The 22,348-nt window shown below is 40.8% G+C and overlaps 1 protein-coding gene across 4 annotated transcripts in view; it reads right to left on the reverse strand.

The window, feature by feature from the left end:
* Positions 1–22,348, reverse strand: part of COL11A1 (collagen type XI alpha 1 chain) — a 335,777-nt gene that overhangs the window by 49,141 nt on the left and 264,288 nt on the right. For all 4 annotated transcript variants that reach the window (XM_060232292.1, XM_060232289.1, XM_060232291.1 and 1 more), the window contains 4 exons: positions 20,188–20,295; positions 6,374–6,427; positions 5,312–5,365; positions 5,166–5,219 (listed from right to left, as the gene is read on the reverse strand). In XM_060232292.1, coding sequence (XP_060088275.1) covers positions 5,166–5,219; positions 5,312–5,365; positions 6,374–6,427; positions 20,188–20,295 — 270 coding nt within the window. The remainder of the gene's footprint in view (positions 1–5,165; positions 5,220–5,311; positions 5,366–6,373; positions 6,428–20,187; positions 20,296–22,348) is intronic.

Raw genomic sequence — 22,348 nt, forward strand, 5'->3', positions numbered from 1 at the left:
CTACTACTACAGACAAACATAACTGCCCATCTTAAATCAGATCACACCTGTCTGTAATATATTCTTGTTTCATCTAGTTATTTATTATTAGGTTGAGGCATCAAAACTATTATTTGATTCAGCAAGCTGTGAGCAGAGCTCACATGTCCCTCTTTCTCCCTTCCTATTGTAGTTCCTGCCTGCCCCCCCCCCCCAAGCTCACTCATACAAGAGCACCCCATCTCTAGAGCTAACCACAAGTTATTATTATTGTATGTTAAATAATTCAAATACTTCTGTCAATACAGTGCTTGGACCGTCTCTTTAGTTTGCACAGATAAATCAGGGTATACAAAATATTTTCTTTTTTAGCCTGCCCTTCTTCCAAGAAGCTTGGGCCTGTATACAAAGTCTTTCCTACTATTTTATCCTTAAACTAACTATAAGGTAGGCTAGGCTGAGAGAAAGCAATAGGCCCAGATCATTCAACAGGCTTCTGTTGAGTAGCAATTTGAACATGGATTTCCCTAAGCTGGAGTTAGAAACACTAATCACTGTTATCACATTGGCTCACATTAGTTCACAGACTTACAGTCAATCACTATCTCACATTCAATAATAATAATAATAAACTTTTATTTATATCCTGCCCTCCACGCCAGGGCAGGATCAGTTGAAATTCAAGATGAAATAAATCTGAAATATAGCAATTCATTTTGCAAATTCCCATGCCTCATCTTTGAGATTTGATTTTGATTATAGAATTCATTTTGATAAGGAGTCTGTGATTCCTTTTGGCATCACTGCAAATGAAAGGAAGTGGAATTCAGATCCAGAAAATGTACATTTTGGTAGTGATATCTACACTTACCTAAAGTCAAGCAAGTTTTCAGTGACTTCAATATTTTGCAAACATGCAACCAATTTAGAAATTCTTTGTTTGCAGGGTTTTACATAAGACAGTTGTAGAATCCAGATTTAACTTGTACTGATAGAATATATTTTGTACATGGATCATATCTATGGTCTGATATTTATCTGTGATATATCAACGCCATCACAAAGTGACTTTCCATTATCATGTTCCTAGGTGAACCTGGCTTCTGAATATGCCGACATGGTGATAATAAAATTCTTGGAAACACAATCATTTAGTAAAGTGAGGTTACAGATGTGCCATGAAATTCAGAGTTGCAGTACTGGAACACAGTCAAAATTTAGCTAACTGAAACTACAACAGAACTTATCCATTATACTCTGGACTCCCTCGCATAAACTAATTTTATTGGATTTGTACCATCAATGACAGCAAAAAATATTTGCATAAATCAACAGTGATAATGCTGCTCCTTATTTTAAAGTTCTAATGATGTTTCATAATCACAACACCCATTCTTGTATGCCTTGATTTTATGTTTTTGCTACCTTACTACAGTCTATAAAAGTCTATATCTGAGCTAATAATTCCCTTACACATAAGTGGATGAAACAGATGTACTCTGACTTGTCTTCACAGTGAAATATTAAAAAGCACTGAACTATTATGTACATCTACTATAAACTGAACACTGGATCATAATAATAAAAAACTCTCTTGAATATGAGCTCCTTTACTGAACAAAGGCAATTCTTACAGCATCATCCCAAGTATTATTAGTGCTGCAATGCCAGCCTCTCAATAAGATTCCCATGTTATTTTGTGATATGGAAAAATTGTGCTTGGATGATTTAACACTGCTATTTTCTTGCAAACAGGCATTTCTATGCATGATATTCCCATTCAGAAAATTAAAAGTTACGACATGCACAGCACAAAGCTCATGTTACAGAATTCAGAAGATTAGCATAATGCCATAGTAGATTAGATTACACTTTCATCGATCTGGGAGCAGTCTGTCTGCAGAGAATCCCATATACATGCTAAAGGAACAGGAATCTGATCCCCACTGAGTCATGAGGTGAATGTGTGACAGGAGGGCTTTACATGTAGGTACAACTATTTGAATTCTCCTTTCTCCTTCAGAACAAACTGTGCAGGTTTATGGATCTGTGCTTGAATCACATAATACCCAGTATGCATGGTCAGGAAATAAATTCACTTCCTACTCCAGAATGTGTAGTGGTAACCTGGCTAAGGAATATGTGAACCGGCTTCTCATTTCCTTGGTTGCCTAATGAACTATTTCTGGCAGTTGTTCAAACCCTTTGATTTTTTTAGCACTATTATAGGATGAAAGGCAATGTTATACAGCAGGGGTGGCCAACGGTAGCTTTCCATATGTTTTTTTGCCTACAACTCCCATCAGTCCCAGCCATTGGCCATGCTCACGGGGAGAGACGGTGGCTCACTGGTAGAGCATCTGCTTGGGAAGCAGAAGGTCCCAGGTTCAATCCCCGGCATCTCCAAAAAAAGGGTCCAGATAAATAGGTGTGAAAAGCCTCAGCTTGAGACCCTGGAGAGCCACTGCCAGTCTGAGAAGACAATACTGACTTTGATGGACCAAAGGTCTGATTCAGTATAAGGCAGCTTCATATGTTCATATGTTCATATCATTGGCCACCCCTGTTATACACTATACAGTAATAATGCAACCCTACAAGGACAGCTGGATGAATTGTGTGCTTCTTCCCCATTCAAACTCTGTATGTGGAATACCTTATCCACATTGCATAGACCCTACATGTTTGTACAATATCTGGTACACTGCCCTCTAGATTCAGAAATGTTTGGACAAATCCCCTCCTTTCCTGTCCCATCTACCCACCACTGCTGCATCAACTCCCTGCCCATTTTATACTGGTTGCTCACTAATGCAAATGAATTGTAGAGGCAGCAGCTGAAGATCACTTGTATGTTCTTCTTGGTGCTCTTGCCACATCTCCTTGTTCTGCCTCTTTCTGCTCATCTTTTCTTGTAACAGCTGAAAACACTGAAGCATTCACATAGGAATATCCACAGCAGAAATATTCTACATTCATTTTCAGCACCCCTAAGAACATATGGCTATAATAGTTTCTAAGAAACCTAAAGGGATTTGACTCTCATGATTTCCTCTTCCAGCTCCCTCCTGACAGGTTATTGTAAAATAATTCCCTTTCTCACTTGATATTGTGACTTCTGAAATCAACTGTGATTGTGTTGGACTTTGGGGACAACTTTCCACTGACATAAATGCTGAACTTAATAGCACTGTACAATAACAGCTATATCTTGAGCTGGGTCTTAAGCTCCAAGTTCAAGATCACTATTTCTCATTTCACTACTCCTCTAGTAGGCTCCATGATCAACCAACACACAGCTTTTTATAATACCCAGATTCCTTGTCTCTATTTCATGACTCAACCAGACATCCACCTAATCAATCTGAAGGTTGCTGAAGTAATCCATTATTGTCACATTTGCCTCTTATTTCCTTCTGTATCTCAAGATCACCATAACTGTTTCTCAAGATTACTTTCTGTATCTCAAGATCACCTTCACAGTTTAGATCAGGCAGGTGATAGTACACTCTCCAAGTTTTAAGTTACCATGATGACCAGTTATCTCCACCTATGTTTATCCCCCTTAGGTTGTCTATATTTTTGACTCTATTCCATATTTGATAAACAGAGCAACAATACTCTCCATACACAATTTCCTGTCATGTCTATAGAGAGTATTCCATTGGACAGTTCCAGAACAGAACAGTTCTAACAGGTCTATGAAGGTCTCATCCACATACCTCTCTTTCTCTCTCAGCTTCTCCAGTTGGCAAACCTAGCCTTGAGGGAACAAATCTGATCCTTTTTAAAGCAAAGAGCTCTGGGCATCAAACACACACAACTATATTTATTCCTGTACTGAGAGGGATCGTCTCTCATGCCCTGACTTCCTTGCCATTCACACAGGAGCTTAACTTGTGCATTCTTTTTTTCAAGATTCTTTGTAACTGGGGTTTCTTTTTGCTTCCATTCAAACTTCCCTACCAAACTTCCATAACAAACTCCCTGGTTAATACACAATGTTTTCTCATGTTGGCTACATGTTCCCAGGAAAAAACTGAATTTTTATGAGATGAATTCTGATTACTCAGCTGATGGCTGTGGCGCCACCCCCAAGCCTCAGGCAATGCAGGGTGACTCAGCTCAAGCAGCAGCAGTCCCTCCCACCAAGACATAGGGTGCTTTCACACACACTAAATAATGCACTTTCAATTTACCTTGCAACTGGATTTTACTGTTTGAAATGGCAAAATCCACTTGCAAATGGTCACTGAAGTGGATTGAAATTGCATTATTTAGAACAGGGGTCCTCAAACTACGGCCCGCGGGCCAAATGTGGCCCGCTGAGGACGTTTATGCGGCCCACCGGGTTATGGCAAAATCGGACCGGAAGTGACGTTCGACCTAAACTCGCGTTAGCAATGCACACTTCCGGCACTGGGCTGAGGCGGCGGAGACAGAATGTGAGGTGATACCGAGGTGAGGTGAGTTCCCAGGCCGGGGTGTGTGGTGTGGGGAAGGGAGAGAGAAGCAGAAGACGGAGAACTGACGGCCCGCGGCCTTGTACAGTAATGGCAGTCCGGCCCTCCAACAGTCTGAGGGACAGTGAACTGCCCCCCTATTTAAAAAGTTTGAGGACCCCTGATTTAGAATTTATGGAAGCATTCCTAGTGTAGCAAAACACACAGCTAGAACAAAAACAAGCTTCAGGAAAACAAACGTACCACGAACAGCTAAAGAACCAAGCAATCTTAAGCAAAAAGATACAAACATACCCCCTCCCCTCTTTTGCCTCTTGCACCAGTCCCACACAAAACTACTGCTAGCATTCTATTTGCACACTCTGGTTGTGCACTCCCAGAAAAACAAAAACCTTGTCGAATGTTCTGGAAGCTCTACTAGTACTATTTTGCATTATGATCACTCACTAGACTCTACCGTATGTTGTCAAAGTTTTCTCATTCATGAAAGAGAGTAATTTTGGTTTGTTGGTTATACAGAAAAGAAATCTGAAAGTGCCTGGATGCTGAATACTGTGCCCTTAGGCAGATTCCGTCCATGTAACATTACCTTAATGACCGAACAACACTCATATCTCTTCTATAATACAAAGTAAAAAGTAAATGAAAATTTTCTGTATATATGTGTCCTTCACCATTTTGCTCCTGGCAAGTTTAAAGAAGAAAAATTATCTATTTTCTTACCTTCTCACCAACACCTCCGACAGAACCAACTGAGCCAGTAGGACCTTGAGGACCCTAAGATGATGAAATGAAGTTGTAAGTTACGTCATGTACAATTATTTTTAAAAAATGAATGCAAAAACTGTTAGAAGGGTGATCTTTCTTACATCAGCTCCATTTGGCCCTTGAGGGCCTCTTGGGCCGGGGGGTCCAGGTGGGCCCTATAAGGAGACAAAAAGAAATTCAACAAATGAACAGCCACTCTGTGAGTCCAAGGAAGACACAAGACTTTTTCAGAACTAGTTAAGAGATGTAATTCTCAATGTGGCCCCATCTGTATATACCTAAATCTAGAGAGTGAAACCATGAATAGATAAAACGGATCATTCTACAAATTTGAGAAAAGTCCCAATCCATTTTTTTTGGGAGGGGGGGGGACCCTCCATGATAGAAGCAGTCATTGTAGCTTTAAGAAACAAATTCCCTCAGTGGACATTGCTAGAAAACCTCAACAATATTACCAGGCTTCCAGCCTTGGTTTCTGTCAGTAAAAGGTGGGGGAAGGGGACAGGGCTCTTTCTAGGGCTATTTTGGGATGGCTCAGGGGCCAGGCCCAGTGGCAACCTCTGGGTAACTTGTTACCATGTGACTTGCATGATTTACTCAGGCCTGAATGCCTGCTAATGTTCACAACAGCAATCAACCCATGAAAGGTTTGTGGTATAGCAATCAGAGTTCCAGACTAAGATCTGGGAGACTTGGAAGTTCACTGGGGGAGATTTGGATGTTCATTGGTGGACCTTGGACCAGTTTTACACACTCAGTGTACCATGCCTCACTTTTTGTGTGTGTGAAGATAAAATGAGAAGCAAATGATGTAAGCTGATTTGGGCCTCCATAGTGAAGAAAGGCAGCATATAAATGAAATACAAATAAATAAACTGAAAATTGGGGAGGGGGAAATAAAAGGTTGGAAGGTGAATGTGAAGGAGAAAAGAAATCAGGAAAATGAGAGGATATAGGGGCTGACAGAATCAGGAAAACAGAAAATAGTGTAGGGATGGGGATAAAGGAGAAAATGAGGTGGACCCCACAAGTTCTTTTGGGTTCCCTCCTATGCTGCGGTACTAAAATAAATGGCAGAATAGTCACAAATGGATATTTAAGAAGAATATCCTTTGTAATATTCATTATGTCAACTATATACAAAGATTTTTAAACAAACATACCATTGGACCAACATCTCCATTTTCACCCTTTTCACCTGGTGGACCAGGCAGACCCTAGGGATAGGAACGATGAACAAAGAAATTACTCAGTTATTTGAACTGGGTTGGTAATGTAAATTATAATCCCTGGTAGGAATGTTTCTGAAAGTCAGTTTAGATAGTATCTATCAAAATGAATACTGTTCTGTGCTTCTGTGACAGTCTATTGCTCCTCTGACTGACCCTCCCAACTCCTAGGATTCATGTCTGTCTAACAAGAGAGAAAGCCAGACACATAATGAGATTCTTGTATAGGAGTTTATCAAGATTAGAACATTCGATTCTAATATACATGTGATTCTAATACATGCATTTCTGAATTGCAAAGCCAAATGCTTTGCTTATGTAAAAATTTCTGTAGTGGACACTGCAAGGAATGGAAACTACATTCAGTTTATATAAAAATAGAACACCACAACTTAATAAATGGTCATTATTGTGAGATGCAAATTGTTTAGAAATAATACAGCACAACTTCAAGTTGAAATTCTGAACTGAAAATTCAGATGAAATTTTCAATATTGGCATGTTACTGTTGCTAGGCAGGGCTTCTGTGATAATTTGTTTTTAGATATCTATCAATGATTATGAATATTCCACTTTCGAAAAAAAATTGTGATTAGAATAATAGAATCATAGAGTTGGAAGAGGCAATACAGGCCGTCTAGAACAAACCCCTGCTCAATGCAGGATCAGCTTAGAACACCCCTGATAAGTGTATGTCCTGCTGCTGCTTAAAGTCTGCCAGTGAGGGGAAGCTCATCACCTCCCTAGGTAGTTGATTCCACTATTGAACAACACATTGTAAAAATGTTTTTCCTAATATCCGGCTGGTACCTTCCCACCCTTAATTTAAAACCATTATTGCAAGTCCTCTCCTCTACTGTCAACAGGAAAAGCTCCCTGCCCTCCTCTAAGTGACAGCCCTTCAAATACTTCAAGAGAGCAATCATGACCCCTCTCATCCTCCTCTTCTCCAGACTGAACATTCCCAAGTACCTCAGCCTTTCCTCATAGGGCTTGGTCTCCAGGCCCCTAATCAATCTCATTGCTATTCAAGGAAATTTATGGTCCAAGGAAGCTAGGCAAACTTTCAATCCAAGCGGAGGAGAGGCAATACTTAAATCTTTTCTTTTTCAGTTCACAATCACAAACTCCAACCAGGTTTTTCACTTACAGGGGAAAGATACAAGGAGCTGGATCCAATTACTCCCCTCTACCTACTGTGAGCATCCTTGCTTAAGTGGAAGATGCCCTTCACCACCAGAGGAGGGGTTCTCACTTAGCAGAATGGAGTAGGTGAATTTAACTCAGAGTTTCCATCACTTCTCCATCTGTTTCACTATTTTGCAAAAACAAACAAACAAATCTGAGGAGGACAATTCTGAGTCTAAAAAAAATCATAGGGAAAAAAACTAAGCAGCCTCTCCTCTTACACCTTTGACAAATGCAAAGAAATACAGAGTTTTATGCCACACAGAATAGGCATCTAGAAAGATGGGATATAAATATTCCTATTAAACTACAATATAGCTTAACTCTAAAGAAACAACATCAAGGCAGAAATTGATTTCCACCAGTAAACATAGGATTGCATATTTGCTTAACATGTGCAAAGTACAGCTGGGGAATTTCTAAAGAAAAAATGGTGGGTAGGAGAGGGTACTTCTTATTGTTTGTTCTTCACAGCCACCTTTCTTCATGTGAATAAGAATCTCAGTCTGTGAGCCATATTGTGGAAAGAATAGAAATGCTTCCAGAAACCAAGTTCCAGCTCCATTCGTAATAAATTTTTGGCATGAACTGTACCTTGTATTTCTAATTCTATTATGTTTATCTCACCAGAGAAGTTCTGACTTAGCAGTTGGCTATGAGTAGATTTTGTGCATATGCTTTCATAATACTCTAGCAAGATTAATGACTAGGGACGTGCATGAACCAGAAAAATAGAGATTCATCCTGGTTCATGTATCATGAGGTCTCATGAACAGGAACAAACCTTCAAGTTTGCAAACCAGTTTGGTTTGTGAAGTTTATGGATCTTCCCTCCCTTGTTTCTCCATGAGGCCAGCAGAATGGAAGCAGGAGGAATCTTGCAAAAGCCATTTAAAGGGAACATTCCATTTAAATGATTTCTTCAAGTTGGTGCTGTATACAAGTGAAGTTCAAGCAGCGAGTTCACTACTTCTGGGTGAATTTGCCGCTTTGACTTCACTTAGCCATAGTTCCCACTTGTAAAAACAATTTAAAGGAAATGTTCTCTTTACAAGCCATATCAGCGATCCCTTTCACACATACGCCTTGCTTCTAAGTGGGGGGGAATGAGAGGAATAGTTGGCTGAAGCAGATGCAAGCCATTTCAGCAATCCCTTATCTTCCCCACTCCAAACCATTTAAAGGGGAGCAAAAGGGATCGCTGAAATAGTTTGCAAGTTATTTCAGTATTTCAATGCTCCCTTTCATCCCCCCATACTTGCAAGTGGGGAGGGGGTGGAGTGAAAGGGAATGCTGAATGCCTTCCCAGTTCACTCACTGAATCACACCACCACTCCCTTTAAATAGCTTTCACAAGCCATTTCAGTGATCCCTTTCACTTCATCTCATTTCCAAGCGGAGGGAGTGAAAGGAATCTCTGATATCACTTCCCAGTTCACTCAATGAGTTGTGACACCATGGCAGTATGACTCAGTGAGTCAACTGAGAAGGTATTTAATAACTTTTTCAGTTGACTTGTGAATTGCGCCACCATGGCAGTGGCATGGCTTAGAGAAGGCATTTAAAGAGACCATATGTAAGGAAAAGCCCCCTACTTTTCATACATATGGACATCGTGATCACCAGTATGGTTGCCAGGGTGCCTGGAGTTTTGACTCTCACACATCTGCTCTAAGAAGTCGACTTTGTGCATGGTTGCTAAGGCTTATGTGGATACTATAAGCCTCAGCTTTGCAGCAGCATTCTACATCTCTGGATGGGTGTTAGCCAGAACTACAGATGAGCTTCCAGCTGTTCCTTGTGTGCCCAGTCTTGGCCGCTGCAGTGGAAGAAGCCACGCCACCATGAACTGTACAGGCAAACAGTTTCCAGCCTGTTTCCATGAACCAAAGGCTAACACCACCAGAATCCATCTTGTTTTCCTGACTCCATATCCAACAGCTGCTTCAACTTCTGCATAAGGCAATCAAGCATATCTTAGGCGTGGATCCTGCCAGACCACTCAAGAATTTGTCCAACAGAACTCAGGACAAAGACTGGTGCCAGGAAGAAGACTAAAGAAGAGGAAAACCATCTTCAGCCAGAGCCAAGTTCCTTTGTACAAACCAGGTGTTACCTAGGCAATGATTTGGCTATCTATTGTCACCCTTTTAGATAAGTTTAATAGTATTAAGCATCTCCCCACCCAGTAATCTCTCCCATTCTTCTCCCCAACTGTCATTTTGGAGCCTCACCCTAGTCCATTGCAACCTGAAAGTTTAATCAGGTATCCATGGACCATGCTTGTTCATTGGTCAGTCATGGGCACCCAATTAGGTGCCAACAATTAACTTGCTATTGGCTACTGCAGAAGTCCAGCCCTTATGGTCACTGCAGAGCCTCCCCTTTTCTGAGGTCATGTACCAGCTGACCACCTGTCATCCACCCCTGTACCTCCCATCCCCTAAGGGCTCAAGGTAGTCTTTATAACCTGTAACACAGCTCCCCACATGTGTGCATCTAGCAGTACCCCAGTTCCGCTGTCTAGATCCGTCCCCGATTCTAAGGCCAAGTTTCGGGTCCCTTCTCCCACTTCCTCACTTGTCGCCATTGGAGCCTTCTTTGAAGACTACGATAGGTAAATATCATCCTGTTTGTCTACCCATGTCTGTCTGTCTGTCTATCCTAGGACTGAATGTGTGATTTTATGAGTATTTTATCTTGTATGGAAGCCTATATTTTTCTTAATAAATTTCAACTGATTTTACTTAATTAGAGTCCCTATATTCTTACGCATTACTTTTCTGGACGGTTAATCTTGTATACATAGGTAAAAGATCCCTAGTGAGCCAGGTGCCCACCTGACTATTCCCCAACCTCATTTTGAGGGCATTTTGGCTTACACACAGTCTCTATGAATGCCTTTTCCAAGCCTTGCCATCAGTGCCAGCATGTCTGCCAACACGGGAGGTTCGTGGGGCTTGTGTGGGCAGGATGGCATGAACCAAGGTTTGTGAACCATGAACCATACCCAGTTCCTGATGAACTTTGGTTTGTAATTTGGTTCATGTCCATCCCTATTAATGAGCAGTTGTGGAATGAGATTTCATTTTCAAACCAGTCTCCCATAATAAGCAGCTGCCCTGAACCTGCTTCGGCGGAGAGGGTGGGGTATGAATAAAAATGTATTATTATTATTAATTTTTCTGTTCTGATGTTTTTTCCCCATAAGGACCAAATGGATAACTGTATACAGCTAATACTCACATACCGCTAAGTTCTGAACTAGACAAGATGTCAATCCCCAAGTTGGGTTGAGGTGCTCCTGTTTTTACTTGCCTGCTCTACAGTCAGATGTTAGCTGCATGAAACTTACTTGTTCAAACACTGCAGGGCCCTATTTGAATCAGGACTGTAGAATTGGGCGGGGGGCGGGGAGGAGAAAGATGGGGCTGTATCTCTCCCTCCCATGCTATTTTCTCAAGTTGAAATGACTATGAGGGCAAAGGGACAATCTAAATTGAACACTATACATGCAGCCTCACAACCAGTCTACTTCATGCCTTAGCCTTCTCCAGCCCAGTGGCCAGGGGAAAGCAATTCAGCAGGTTTATCATTCAAAGAAGCTGAGTTTTTGCAGATCTGCAGCAGCCTCATCCAGCTGCCTTTTCAAGCAACTTCAAAGTCTCCATACTGTAGCCAAGAGGTAAAGCAGGAAAAAGAAGCTGATGGCATCAGAAGTGTGATTTCCTGTATGCTTTAAGTATTGTTCGGCAATGAACACAAATGAGACAACTTCCACTTTTTCTTACTATACAGACAGTTCATCCATTTCATCCCGATTGTGTGGAAGGTTAACAGACTGCTCTGCATTTACACAAATGTCTACAATGGATACTAATATGCATACTGAAATATACCCATTGATTGAAACAGATGCAAAATGGCAGAGTCAATGCATTCTTGTCTCATTACCAGTTTCTAAACAGGAGATAATGGCAGGTGTTTTCAATTATTTAGAAAGGCACTAAATGACTGTCTCTTACTGGATGTGCAAAACTAACTCTAACATTCAAATGTTCTGCATCCATTCAGCAGTCTGGCATGCTTGAATACTTAATCATTAGGAATAAAATGTCTGTCTCCTCTATGGAATACACAATTTATTAACTGGTCTGTAATATTCCCCATTTTTTTTTACAATGGCCACACAATAGAGCTTTAATAAAGATTGTTCTTTAAAACTGAAATTCTTTAAAACTGAAACCACAGTAAATCTCATCAAAACCTTAAAACATTACTTTGTACAAATACTAAGTACATGGTCTTGCTTGGCAGGAACACCAGCTCTATTGTGTGGGAAGTGACATGGGTCTTGGATCCAGTGGAGGCCTCTTCCATGCTCTTTCACAAAGTCAAATTCACAGCTGGGAAGGTCCAGCAAGGAAAGAGGTGGAAGCATTCTTACTTGGAGTAACTACCAAGGAAGGGGAAGAGAGAAAGAAGGCTCCACTGGGCCAATGGCTATATGCACAGATCTAAAGATGGGGCCTTAAATGCTTTTAACTTTCTGTAACAAATACATGTATTTTTGGTTATGATTTTATTTTAAATTCTGCTTTTAATTTTTGGCCCTTATTGTATATTAACCTTTAGGTTCTTGATTCCAGTTTTTGGGGTAGGTTTCTCCCCCATTTTTTTTCTTTTTTTCTATAAGCACAAAGCTGCACATGCACATGGAAGGTGGAAGAATCGTGCCCTAAATTGTAAAGGGAATGTTTCAAACAATGTCTGACAAAAAAGCTAATGGATATATAGATTATTTGGAGCAAATAATGCATTGTATGAAATATAGAAGTTCGCCTTTGAAATGGCATGTGTTCTTACTTTTTTTTTTTAATAAACTGAACATGTAACTGGAAGGAATCAAGCAGAACTTAAAATCCCATTTTTGCTTAAATTGGTCATACAACCTGCAGTCCTTACTCCCTTACACTCTGTGGGAGTTCTGCCACTGCCTTCAGTAGGAACAGCATCACACCCTTACTGATCCCATTCTTTAGAAGCAGGCACAATCCCTAGCCATTTATGACAGACAGGGAAATTTAATACCAATTTGCACATTCAGTAACTGATATACTCAGCTGCTGAAATTTTCCACTTCACAAAAGCTGAAAAGATTGTTCTTCATCATCACAATGAGAATGTTCCAGTAACTGCTGACTGCAATTTCACAATGATATTTAAAACTGGGCGATGTATAGATTGATTAGTTGCTTTCATTAAATTGGTAACCTGGGATTTTAATAGATTGTAGTCCTATTTAAATTCTTGGCTATACAATTGCCTTAAAAAATACTACTTATTTTTGAAAGTGCATAGAGGTATCATCTTCTTAATCTCCATAGATATAGATAGCTCTGTGGGTTTTTTAAAAAAATAAAAATAATTTTATTTTAACTTATAGACATACAAAACAAACAGACATATAAAACTCTGTGGTATTTAAGCAGATAACATATATACAGTATTACTGGCCATGGTCTGGCAAGGCAGCATCAAGCATTCAATCCTGGCCTCTCCACTGACTGTTGTGGAAAAGGGAAACTAAGTTGTGTATTAGTATATCAGGTGAGATGTGCAGCTGAATCTGAGCTTTGCAGATATGACCACTACTTTTCAAAGTGTTCTGCAATACTTATAATTACCTTTGCTTGTGGTGTTTAGAAACTTACTCTGGGAGCAGTGTAAAGTTTGTTGGTTCAAGAGGAAAGAAGAAAAAATTCATACTGTTGTAGCTCAGTCATAGGCGTACCTACCTCCCCTGCAATCTAAAACAAATCTCCTAAGCATATATTTTAAAAGCTGTAAGGGACGTTTGCTGTCAGGGATCAACATTTAAGAAATGTCCAGCCAAAATTAAGCATCCTTTTAAGTCCAATGGGAGTGATATAAAAATGACTTTGCTACTCTCATTGAAATAAAAGGGACCCCAAAGTTCTTAAATCTGGCTGAAATGTGCCAATGCATTTTTGTCCATTTATCAAGCCACATAACAAAGTATATTTCTACAAAGCAGCGTTCATAGGCTTCTAGGAAGTTCTGCTTAGAATTGCTCTCTAACTATCTTTGATGAACAATTGCCTACAAATCGCTCAGTTGTAGGTGGGACTGACAGAAAGGTAAAGACCCCTGTGTTGTGGATATAAGTAGCTCATCAATTACGATTTGCTGTCCTGACAGAAACTAACAACTTACCCAGCAGTTTGCTACTAAGATTTATTAAGCTATACACTTGCCTTTAGTGATTCAAACTCAGGCCCTTGTACTGAAATATTTTCACCCCCAAATCCAGTGGGAATTTGCCCACTAGGTTTTAAAATGGAACTAAGATTTTCATCTAATTCACAGGCAGTTGCATGAAGAAAACAGAAACGTTCCAATCCTTGTTTCACAGAGCTCTCTTAAGGGGGGGAGGGATTAGAATTAAGATATGACTGATCACTATGCGGGCATATTTTAGAGTTACACCAGCATAAGGGCAGTTTATGCTGCTGCAGGGAACTAGCAGGGCTGCCTCTGAGTCCCACTGGTGCAGGAACACCACAGCTGCATGCAATAGCACAAAACCTACCACTGGCATAGATGTTGGCGTGGTGGCAGTTAGGTGGCTTCCAAAGTGTTTTCAGTATGGGAACAACCCTCCCTCCAAGCAGGCACCAAGGTACACTGGCAAAAATGGCATCATAGCCCATTGACAGCCATGGCAACTTCAAATTCACTCCCCCTCCACAGCTGCAGTCACATGGCCCCACAAGGACTGGACTCCTTGTTGGAACAAAGTCATTGGCATAATGGCCCGCTACCACAGTGAGGTTCAAACAACAGCTGAAAGTACTGCAGAATGGATATGGTAAACTTTGGGGGGTGTAGTCCTACACAGCCTTGCTGGGGCCATCTGGATCCCAGCCACTTTGAAGAATAGTTGGGTATGCAAATAAGGGTCTTGAATGGCATACAACAGCAGCAACTGGGCAGTGCTAGCTGCCTGCAGCACTAGTGATGGGTGCCATGAACAATGTGCATGTCACCTTTTCAGATGGCCCTCCAGTAGCACAGCAACCATGACATAAGAGCCTCGCACTTCATTCTGCATGCAAAACTGGCATCTAGCTAGAGGTGTGCCTGACACATGAACATTCTGACTGTAGAAGTGATGGCAATTAAGGTATACCTGTGGCTCCTCCCAGGGGGCAGTGAGAGCCATGTGAGTGCAGTCAGTGGCCGCCACCACACTGGGGAAGCCTCCAAATGATGCAAACCCTGCACATCAAGAAGCTGCTGGGTGACTGATGCCCCCTGGCTAATCCTGTGCCCTCTGCCCTTCCTCCTGGTGTGCCTTCAGCTGAGGTGGCAGATGGTGAGGCATGAGGATGTCCTTGACAGCATGGGTGCCCTGCTGTATGCTGTGGCCAGTGGTTAATGGGGAGCACCCTCACATCCATGTTTTTGTCTGTTGTCACCCTCTAGGGTCCTGTGCACTCTGTGTGCTGAGTGCTACCATGGGGTGCCCACAGGGCTGATGGGTCCTTTCCCACTGACAAGTGGCCAGGTCTCTTTAAAGGAATGTGTGTGGCACTGGAGGAGCATCGCTCCTGTGGCCTGCCCCTCTCTGTCCTGCCTCTTTCTGTCCCCAGTCAGTGATAGATGCTTGGCTTGGTCTTGACTCATAACTTCCATTGGTCCTGCCTGTCGTGCCTGCCACCCCCATTTCACAACAATGCCAGAATGGAACACTATGGCAGGATCATCATGGATGCCATTGTGGCAGCACTTCGCACAATACTGTTGGGGGCACTTTTTTCCCATTTGGAAAAGGAAAGATCCCCTGTGCAAGCACCAGTCATTTCCAACTCTGGGATGACGTTGCTTTCACAACGTTTTCACGGCGGATTTTTGCCATTACCTTCCCCAGTCATCTACACTTTCCCCCCAGCAATCTGGGTACTCATTTCACCGACCTTGGAAGGCTGAGTCAACCTTGAGCTGGCTACCTGAAAACCCAGCTTCCACCGGGGATCGAACTCAGGTTGTGAGCAGAGCTTAGAACTGCAGTACTGCAGCTTTAACACTCTGCGCCACAGGGCACCCCATTTGACTGCCACATAAATATCCCTAAGGGAAGGCTACTAGTGGGGCTGCAGTTGACCACTGAAGTTCATGTGCAACAAAGGATTGCTTTGCCCGTCAGTCAGCCATTTTTAATAGACGTATTGAGACTATAAGTGTACAAGCGTTGTTCTTTAGAGCCTTATTAGGAAATCTACAGTTTGAATTCAAGCTGCAGAACAAAGTTAGAGTCCAGTGACACTTTTAATACCACAAAGTTTTATTCAACTTGTCAGTTTTCGTGTGCAAGCTCACAAATATACGTATTAAAGTATGGGTAGTAAATTAGCATGTAAAACACTGAAGACGTTTTAACAAATTAAAAGAATAAACTAAGTTTATGGCTATCATCTGTTTGGGTTTAACTGGGGGAAAATAACATACCTAATAAATATGTTAGAACTGGAGACTGATGTACCCTTAATGGTGGGAGTCTGTCATTAGGTCAGATGGGACAGGGGGGTCCCCTGCAATTACTGTTTATCTCCAGATTATAGAGGTCAGTTCTTCAGGAAAAAACAGATGCTTTGGAGAGTGGATTCTGTGGCATTGCACCCTACTGAAGTCCCTGTCCTCCCCAGGCTTTATCCCCGAATCTCTGGAAGTTTTCCAACCTGAATATGGCATCCCTAGCCCCCCTCATCCCATACCAGTAGCCAGGGGGGACCTGACAACTCTAGATGAATCTCACCCATAATCTCTATAATGATCTGAAACAAGGGCAGAGAGAAAGGGCTTCTCACCCCACCCTAAATGGCATCCATAGTAGGTTCAAACAGTTATTTTTATTTTACTCAGTGTAAAAATGGCTTTCGGTTGTTCTGACCCCTGTGAGAATATGTTCTATTGCTGCCTGCTTCCAGTTTCTGTGGCTAATGTGATGTGGAACAGCCTTCAGAGATCTATATCTTCCTTGCTGTATCAGAGAGCGTGTAAAATGGAGCTCTTTAGCCTTTGGCCCTTGAAGATTATTGCTTCATGGGTGTCTGAAACACATCAGTCTCCGTTGACCTTGATTTCAAAGATTTTTTTTGCTGGTTGTTTTAATTCTATCATTTTTAAAATTATGTTATGTTGCACTGATTTTACCTATCTTGGTTCCTGGTTTTTTTGGATCAAGATACGCTTCTAAATGTTTTAATCACGGAAATATAAATTTAATTAGGGGAAATGGCATTAGATTATTATTAATAGTACCAGAATATTTGTATTTAATATATTCATACACACTTCTTTAGGTCTGCTCAAGATGAGATACACACATACTTTCAGTAAAATATAATACAAGTAGCAAACAATGTAATAATATAAGCTGACAATCATAAATACATTATATAGACAGAAAACTGCTCAATCAAAACAAGTTAAAAACAAATTATTTAAAACACATTAAATCAGGGCTTTTTTGTAGCAGAAACTCCTTTGCCTATTAGGCCACACACCCCTGATGTAGCCAATCCTCCAAGAGTTTACAGGGCTCTTAGTACAGGGCCTACTGTAAACTCCAGGAGGATTGGCTACATCAGGGGTGTGTGGCCTAATATGCAAAGGAGTTCCTACTACAAAAAAAGCCCTGCCTAAAATATCATATTTGAGTGGGAATGAAACTAGCTATCCTCCAGCATTCAAGAAAAGGCCCTTATTAGCCAAGTTTGTGTAGGATAGTGAAAGGGTTAGAAATGTGTATATAAGGCAGGGAAGTTCTATTGTGAAGAAACTCTCATGGATTTTAAGGAATACTATTTAAAATGTATTTACCTTGCCAGTATGAATGATTTAAAATGAGCATTATAAGTACCATGAGGTCAATTTTATTACATCTGGTGATATTTGATTATCGTGAAATATTATAACCAGAAAACGATAAGCTGTATAAGGGCTTTGGGCTTGCTTCAGTGAGAGCCATATTAATGACTAAAAAGGAGCTCTTGATTGCTCAATTGTCCTTTATTATGATCAGAGTATATGGAATTCCGGTGAATGGAAACAGCGCACTTGAAGAGAAATGAGATTCAGAGAAACATAATTTTACTCAAGCACACTGTTCATTTGCTTGCGTCTCATAAGCATAGATTTTAAGGTATGTTTCATTAAATTTAAAAACACAAAGGTGGAGCATATTATTTCTATCAATGCAGACCAAATTTAAATTTATATTTCATTAAAATGTGGAAAAAAATTAAATCATCTTAAGAGAACACAATCTGTCACTTTAGAATTCTAGTAAGTTAAATTACTACACTAGAATTCAGATGATTGCATTGTTTAAAACTGAGCCTTTTCACTTATAAATAAAGAGGAAGGGAACAGGCTTGACTTTTGTGTCAAAACTACTTTTTGGCTCCTTCAAAGAAGAAAATATTGTGGATGTCTTACTGAACCCTTCCATTAAGTATGGCTTTAAAAATTACAATGAACAGTAACATTTCAGAAGTCAACTGACTGACTAGTTCTCCTTTTATTACTAATGAGCCTAGGATTGCTAGCCTCAAAAGGCTCAGGGTCATAAGAGTAGTACAGTGGCCATTTGACTAATCTGTAAACTATGTGGACATTAACAAGCTCTTGGTCAAAACCAATTACTCCAGAATTCTGCATCCAGATGCCTCTGGGAAACCAACCAAATGTCTCTGGGAAGCAAGCCCATACCTACAATGGAACACGGTCATAGCTACAATGCATAGTGGGCAGCTGGGTCAGCCCCAAAACTTGTCTTTGCTTGGTGAGGGGAGGTCAACCCTTCAAAATTCAGTGCTTGAGTGATTCTGTATCTCAGCACTTGTGACAGCAGCAGCACCAACAACAACTGGCAAGTGCAGCCCTGCCTGCTCTAGCCAAGAGGCTCACAGGGGTTTGCTAGTGTGCATGATTTTTTTTGTGACATCAGTGCACTTGAGCAGGGACACATCTGAGGTTTTTTGGGGGTCCCACCACTTTCCCAGTGGCCCTCCCCCCAATTTTTTTTCCTGGTTACGGGCCTGCTGGGAAGCCAATGAGTAGAGCAGGAAAGTTGCAACATCCCTAGCATCTTCACTGTTGATAAAAATTACATTCCTTGGCACTTTTAGTGATGCCACAGAAGTCTTTAAGATACTAGAGAAGAGAGCAGGAGATAGTGACTAATGACTTCTTTTCTACCCTCCTACCCTAAGGCGGCCAAAACTGAAGCTAACCTAAACAAGGGGGAAGAGGGAAGGGAGAGAAGAGGGAACTGATCATGGCTGTAAAGGGGGATTCTGGGAAGCAAGTGGAATGAAGGTGATGAAATTTACCCGTAAGTGAACAAATATTAAGAGCTACAAACACTTTGAACCGGTTTAGTCAGTCAGCCAGAAATTTTATTGTGTATAGCACTGGCTATTACAAAAAAGAACACAAACACAAAATTCCCAGATAACATCTTAAAAGTTCCCCAAAAGAGCTGACCTCAAGAAGTTTCAATGTTCGATCTGGCATATAAATAGTGTTGCCTAGGGGTGTGCAAAAAAAATAAATAAATCAGATTTTTGTTTGATTGGGGCTAAAAAAAATTGGTATTTCCAAAAAATCCAGGATCTAGGATTTTTCAGAAATCTCATTTTTTTTCTAATAGACCTAAGAAGAAAAATGACATTAAAAAAAAAGTTAGCTCGACCCTGGGGTTGACATGGCTTCTCTTGCAGCACAGTTCAAACCATGCTGTCCCCAGGATCTGTGTGCTCCAGGGAAACCTCTCACTCCCACACACAGACTTGACTGGGAAGGCTTTTCCTGCAGTACAGTTTAAACCATGCCACTGGAGAAGCTGTCCTCAGGATCTGTGTGTGCCAGGGAGGTCTCTCACTGCTGCACACAGACCTGAGAGGATCAGCTGGTGTGGCTCTGCACTGCCTTGGCTGGGATTGTCTCCTCCTGCAGCTCCATTTAAAAAATTCAGCTTTTATTTAGGCTTAGCTATACTAATAGCTGATCAGATTTTCAGAATCTGTATTTGGCTTAAAGTAAGTTTTTTGATGTGTGTGTGTAATTTTTTTAGCTCAGTTTATGCCGGATGCACATCATTCCTTTTTTTGTTGTCATCTATCTTTATAATCCATTTTCTGCATTATAATATGTCATTTCTTCAACAGTTTTCTATTTGCATAGTTTTCAGTTCTGTAAGCCTAGCCTTACTACATTGTTTATCAGAGGTCTTCACTGTTTGTTCGAATTTATTTTTATATTCTGTAATCTCCCTTGAGTCTCAGTGAGAAAGGCAGGCTAGAAATGAAGTAATTAAGTAGATAAATAAGTAAATAAAGAAATACTAATTTTACAAACTTTTGAGTTGTTGCTTAATCAACCTTTAATTGATTGAAAATGAAATTATGGATCTTTCTTTCATTTCACAGGGAAGGGTAAGCAGAAGGAAGAGAGACAAAGGTAACACTTACCTGGAGCCCAATGGGTCCTGGAGGACCTGGGAAACCTCGTGGACCTTCATCCCCTTTCTGCCCAAACATCCCTTGCTGTCCTCTTGGACCAGGCTCTCCATCACCCCCCTAACAGATTGGAAAAAACAAACTTCTCAATATATTGCACAGAGAGACTTTAATTTTTAACAAATTGTTAGAAGTTAGAGAAAGTACACTGAATGTCAATTGCCGGAATCTCAGGGCTCTTTTTCTAGCAGGAGCTCCTCTGCATATTAGGCCACCCCCTCCTGATGTAGCCAATCCTCCAAGAGCTTAGGGGGCTCTTAGTGCAGGGCCTACTGTAAGCTACAGGATGATTAGCTACATCAGGGGGGTTGTGGCCTAATATGCAGAGAAGCTCCTGCTAGAAAAAGAGCCCTGGGAATCCTAAATTAAATGGTATTGAAATTAATGAGATTTAATATCTCAAAGTATGGGTGAGGACTAGAATCTGTATTTTAATACGTTTAATATATATTCTGACTCATTCATTTAACAAATACAATAAACACAGACCTGTGCTCTAGAATAAGCAGCCCAGTAGTGAAGTCACAAATTAGATTTTTTCATAGATTCCATTGATCAATGCAGCTACTATTTCTAAGAGATGGCAGAAGCCAGTTCATTATAATTCAGAAATATTTATGCCAAGAGAACAATACATTTCTAACTCTGCTTGTTTTGTACCAAGTCCTGTTCAGTTACTGAGAAAGGCCACATGGATTTTGATTGTAATGTTGTACACAATTAAGCTACTTAAATTCCATGAATGCCAGCTGGATAGAAGCAAGATTGCAACCTTATTCCACTTTTGCAAAGAAGTCTATACAGGTTTCTAGCCCACAAAAATAAGCAATCAGCACATGTTAAGAAGATCATTAGAAGGTGAAGGAGTTCAGTTGCTTGTCAGGGTAATGACATGACTACCACCTGCCAAATATGCAGACGTCAGTATCATAATCAATATACTTGTTTCTTGCAGGGGGAGGGAAAAATTTCCCTAGTGACGAAATCTGACCGCAGGGAAAATTCTAAAAGGCTCTAAATGAAGAGACATTCAAAGAACAACTATTCAGACCTGAGCAATCCTACTCAGTGGTGTTTACTCACAGGAAACTGTTCTTAGGATGGCATTGTCAATCTAGTACTTATGTACTAAAAGGCTGGAAAGCCAATAAAGTGAGTACTTGACATGGGAAGCACTTTTCCTTTTGTGAATTCATTGCATATATGTTTCTATACAGACCAAAAAGAAATGCTGGAGAGACCACTGAAAGCTGAATATTCTCTTATTCCTTTTAAATTCTGGATGCACTTGTTCTTTTACAGATGCAAAAGTGACACATGAATATGCAAAGAAAATAGGTCATGCTGAACACAAACAAGAAATCCATTCTTAACACAGGCAACAATCACACATCTCACAAACACTTGCTCATAGATCTAGTTTATACACGAATGTTCAAAACTTTGCAAACAGCATCACTTGTCAAATATTAAAATCTTAGTATCACAAATGAACACCACATCACATCATTCAAAGCTACCTCAAACATAATGCTTTTCAATGGGCTCACTTCATACCCTAAAAACATCAGTCCTGCTTCCATAAGCATTCCATAATACAGATTGTAATTAACTGTATGGAAGCACATTCTTCCTTGCCTTCAAGTCACAGCTGACTTATGGTGACCCTTTTAAGAAGATATTGGATTTATATCCCACCCTATACTCTGAATCCCAAGCGTCTCAGAGCAGTCACAATCTCCTTTACCTTTCCCCCCACGACAGACACCCTGTGAGGTAGGTGGGACTGAGAGAGCTCTTTACAGCAGCTGCCCTTTCAAGGACAATTCCTGCAAAAGCTATGGCCGACCCAAGGCCATTCCAGCAGCTGCAAGCAGAGGAGTGGGGAATCAAATCTGGTTCTCCCAAATAAGAGTCTGCGCACTTAACCACTACACCAAACTGGCTCTCATAGGGTTTTCAAGATAAGAGACATTCAGGCCATTGCCTGCCTCTGTGTAGCAACTCTGAACTTCCTTAGTGGTCTCCCATCCAAAATGAACGAGGGCCAACCCTGCTTAGCTTCCGAGATCTCATGAGATCAGGCTAATTTGGACTACCCAGGTCAGGGAAT

The sequence above is a fragment of the Heteronotia binoei genome, chromosome 2 (assembly GCF_032191835.1).
Source record: "Heteronotia binoei isolate CCM8104 ecotype False Entrance Well chromosome 2, APGP_CSIRO_Hbin_v1, whole genome shotgun sequence".
NCBI lineage: Eukaryota > Metazoa > Chordata > Lepidosauria > Squamata > Gekkonidae > Heteronotia > Heteronotia binoei.